We start from the raw sequence: 3989 nt of genomic DNA, 5'->3' as shown, positions 1-3989 counted from the left end.
GTCAGGAAGACTGAAGCCCGTCACCTCATCCGGGACACCTGGGGCAATCCGAAGTACTACAACGTCACAAAAAACCGGGTTGTCTTCGTCTTCGGGGCAGCGACCACGGGCTGGGAACAGAGGGTCATTGATCAAGAGAGCGAGAAATACCACGACATTATACAGACGGACTTTGTCGATACCTACAAGAATCTTTCCTACAAGGTAACCCAGTCCAACCGTACCATGGAACGGCCTTGTTCCAAATGGTCTGTGAAAAAGCAAACTCGCTCTTTGGCAACAGTGGCTGGTTGGGGAGAGGCTGCCAAAAAATGAGTCTAACTTTTCACAGACCCACTAAAGTACAAAGATCAGTATAATATAACAACCGCTTTTATATCAATCCACATATCTACCTACGAATGGCAATGGTAATCAGAACGCATCTGGTTTGTACAGCAAAAATACTCCCATTGCAAAATTCCTTCCTTGGCAGAGCATCATCAGAGAATGAGACAAACATTATATTTTTCCTTATATCAATACTTTTCCTGGGCGTTTGGTCCATCTTAGATAGTTTCTCCTGACATTTCACATAAAACACTTGGAAACAAAATTGGTCCATCATTGTATGGGTCTTCCCGGTTTCTCTTTCTGAAAGGGGGAAACAATGTTCACCACTTTCCACAGCATTTGTGTTATCTTTCCAATTAGCTTTTAAACACTATGATGGAGTAGACAGAATTCCATTTTGCATTCCTCTCGTCTCTACTCAGAAATATTGTAGATTTCCATATCTCTATTTTGATTATCTTGTGTCTAACCTCTTTCCTAGGAGCGTCGTTTCCTTATTTCTTTATATAATTTTTAACACCTACTCTCCCTCAATCCTACGGCCCTCATTAAATCCCCCCTTCACCCCCTCTTAGACTCCACCTCATCGGCGTGATATTGTCGACGAGGAAAATTATGTTTATAGAGAACGAAGTACAATATATTTCTTTTGATTTACCTCCTTAGGGCATCTCGGCGCTCCAGTGGCTCGGGGACAACTGCATGAACCCCCGATGGGTCCTCAAAAGCGACGACGACATGATCATCAACATCTTCGCCCTAGTCGACTTCCTGCACTACCTCGACGGAGTCCCGGGAGAGGACATCAATCGAATAATGTGCGCCGTGTGGTGGGACATGCCCGTCCTCCGCGGTAAAGGCTGTTCCAAATGGTGCGTCACCCAAGAAGAATGGCCCTTGGAGACCTACCCGACCTACTGTTCCGGCAGCGCCTTCGTCTTCCCCACAACCTTCGTGCCACGACTTTATGAGGCCTCCTTCAAGTCACCGTTCCTCTGGGTCGATGACGCCTATATCTCTGGCGTGCTGGCCCAGACGGCCGGCATCGAACACCGGCCGCTGCACTCCCTCTACGAACTCAATCATGAATTAATACAGGACAGCCTAGTTCGGGGGAACAGCTTGTTCTGCCACCATCCGGGAGACGTCACGACGCGAGCTTCGTGGTGGTCTCTCATCGCTCAAAAGGAAGGATATTCGTTCTCCCCGTTTCTCTAAACAAGGCGAAATTTCTCCACTCTTAAGCTAACTTTTATTTTGCATTTCTCAGGTTTCGTTGATTTACGATCCAATTTCTATGGCGATGAACGGAAAGTTATAAAAAACTCAGTTTTATCTATTTGACTTCTGTCAGAAAATGAGAAAAACAAATTAGGACTACAGTGGAGAAAATATTTGCCTCGTTAATAGAGAAAGAAAGAGAGAGAGAGAGAGAGAGAGAGAGAGAGAGATCTACACTGATATTTGTTGCCGTCCACTAAAATATATACTGCAGGGGTGTACCCGATTCCAGGTGGTCAAAATAGACCAGCCGAGAATGCGAATCGACCGACCGACTGATTAACCGGCTGTGAATATTTCCCAATAACTTTGGGTGAATGTGGGCATGAATATGTACACCATAAACGTTTAGATCCCTCTTAAGTGATTCAAAATCTATATTCAACTATTTAAGCTAATATGTCTGTCAGGTGACAGGTTGTCCTTTGTCAGTATTCCCAAAGATTTCTCCTCTTTTGTTTTGTAATAGATTCACTTCCCAAGGAATAATTCAAAGATGGTACTGTCCAGCTATTGTTCATTTCCAATAATTTGCAATTTTGCCATTAAAATAAATTTTCCATTCCTTATTCTATCCGAATATAGTTTAGATATTTTTGCGACAGCCTACAGCCCTTCTCGTTTTTCACTCGTCTCGTTTTTGCATCATCTGCAAACATATTAGCATACCTGCCTGTACCTGTCATCATATCATTAGTATAGATAAGAAACATTATAGGTGCTAGCACTGAACCCTGTGGAACACTGCTGGTCACTGTTCTCTATCCTAACATGTTTTAGAGTTGTTCTCATGTGTCTTCCCTTCAAAGAAATCCCTCGTCCATCCTCCTAGTTCTAAAATATGCTCAAGTTACTCAAGTCATCTGTGAGGTATTTCATCAAAAACCTTCCTCAAGATCGAGGCACACATAGGCCACCTAGCTCTCCCTCTGTTGTAGAGCATCAATCACTCCAGAGTAAAAATTTAGAATGTTTAACACATTGACCTTTCAGATCTACAGCCAAATTGGCTGTCAAAATGTTCATCTAAAATATTTGACCCATCAATCTTTTACAATACTTTCACATAATTTCACTATTCTTCTGGTCAATGATACCTGCCTATAGTTCAAGGGTGCCTCATTATTTTTCCGTCTTTGTAAATTGGTACCACATTGGTCTTTCTCCAATCCTGTGGCACTGTTCCCTCTTTTAATAAACATGCATATGATAAAACTGTGAATCTTGTCCACCAGTTGTTCTCTACATTCCCTAAGTATCCAGTTTGAGATCCCGTCAGGTCCTGAATTTTTTCTCACATCCAGCAACCCCAGAAGAATAAGCACTCTCCTCACTTTCACACATAGATTTTCTAAACCCGAATTTTTGCTCACTTCGCCGGAAACTTTCATTCATTGTTTCTGCCTGAGCTGAGGTCTCCTGAACGACCTCATCACCCACTATCAATTGGATTTTTTCTACGTGTTTCAATTTACAAGTTCACTTGTGCCTTTATTTTCAAAATTCCTTTCCTCCTCTTGTACGTGGATTCTTGTATAGCCATTTCTAGCTCGTTTGTAAGCTTCCTTTGTTCTTTTGTTTCTTCTCCTTCCCCATTCTACCCAAACAGATTCCTTTTTTGTACATATATCTCACATCTTTTGTTGATCTAGTCTTGCTTCCGCATCTTCCTTCCACTTATATTCGACAAATGTCTGTTTATTCCCAGATTGTAAGAGTATAGAAATATTCCTCATTTCCTCATAGTCCCACTGGTATTCATGAATTCCTCCTAGTCTGTTTCTTCAAAGAATTTCTTTAAGCCTGAGAAGTCTGCCTTGTCTGTGTTAGTCATTCTTTGACCACCAATGACTTTATACCGCAAGGACTTATGTTAATGGACATTTGTAGTCAAGATGATATTCTCATGCGTTATCCATGTGTTGAGTGATGATGACTATATACATATATATATATATATATATATATATATATATATATATATATATATGTATGTATATATATATATATAATATCTAAGACAAATGAGAGAGAATTGGTTGGGGAAAGGCAAACGAAGATGTGTTGGGAATAGGGTTTATTGCCCTAACGTTGCGACCACCTTGGTGCCCTAACGTTCCAACTTGGTCTTCTTCTTCAGAAGACCAAGTTGGTCGCAACGTTAGGGCAATTGACTCTATTCCCAACACATCTTCGTTTGCCCTTCCCCAACCAATTCTCTCTCTCTCTCTCTCTCTCTCATATATATATATATATATATATATATATATATATATATATATATATATATATATATATATATATATATATATATATATATATATATATATATGTAGCGTATTCAGAGAAATGTGAACATTTGTGAATACCAGAAT

The 3989-nt window shown here is 40.5% G+C and overlaps 1 protein-coding gene across 2 annotated transcripts in view; it reads left to right on the top strand.

Annotated features, from left to right (window-relative positions):
- LOC143020789 (beta-1,3-galactosyltransferase 5-like) overlaps positions 1-3602 on the top strand; it is a 20218-nt gene extending 16616 nt beyond the window's left edge. For both annotated transcript variants that reach the window (XM_076177539.1, XM_076177540.1), the window contains exons 5-6: positions 1-204; positions 1000-3602. The exon at positions 1-204 is cut by the window's left edge and continues 73 nt beyond it. In XM_076177539.1, coding sequence (XP_076033654.1) covers positions 1-204; positions 1000-1551 — 756 coding nt within the window. In that variant the 3' untranslated portion in view covers positions 1552-3602. The remainder of the gene's footprint in view (positions 205-999) is intronic.
- The last annotated feature ends 387 nt before the right edge of the window (positions 3603-3989 follow it).

Source organism: Oratosquilla oratoria, chromosome 40, assembly GCF_046742065.1.
Source record: "Oratosquilla oratoria isolate Oo_2021 chromosome 40, ASM4674206v1, whole genome shotgun sequence".
Taxonomy (NCBI): Eukaryota; Metazoa; Arthropoda; class Malacostraca; order Stomatopoda; family Squillidae; genus Oratosquilla; species Oratosquilla oratoria.
Note: the sequence above shows the minus strand (reverse complement) of the source record. Positions and strands in the feature narration are given on the sequence as shown.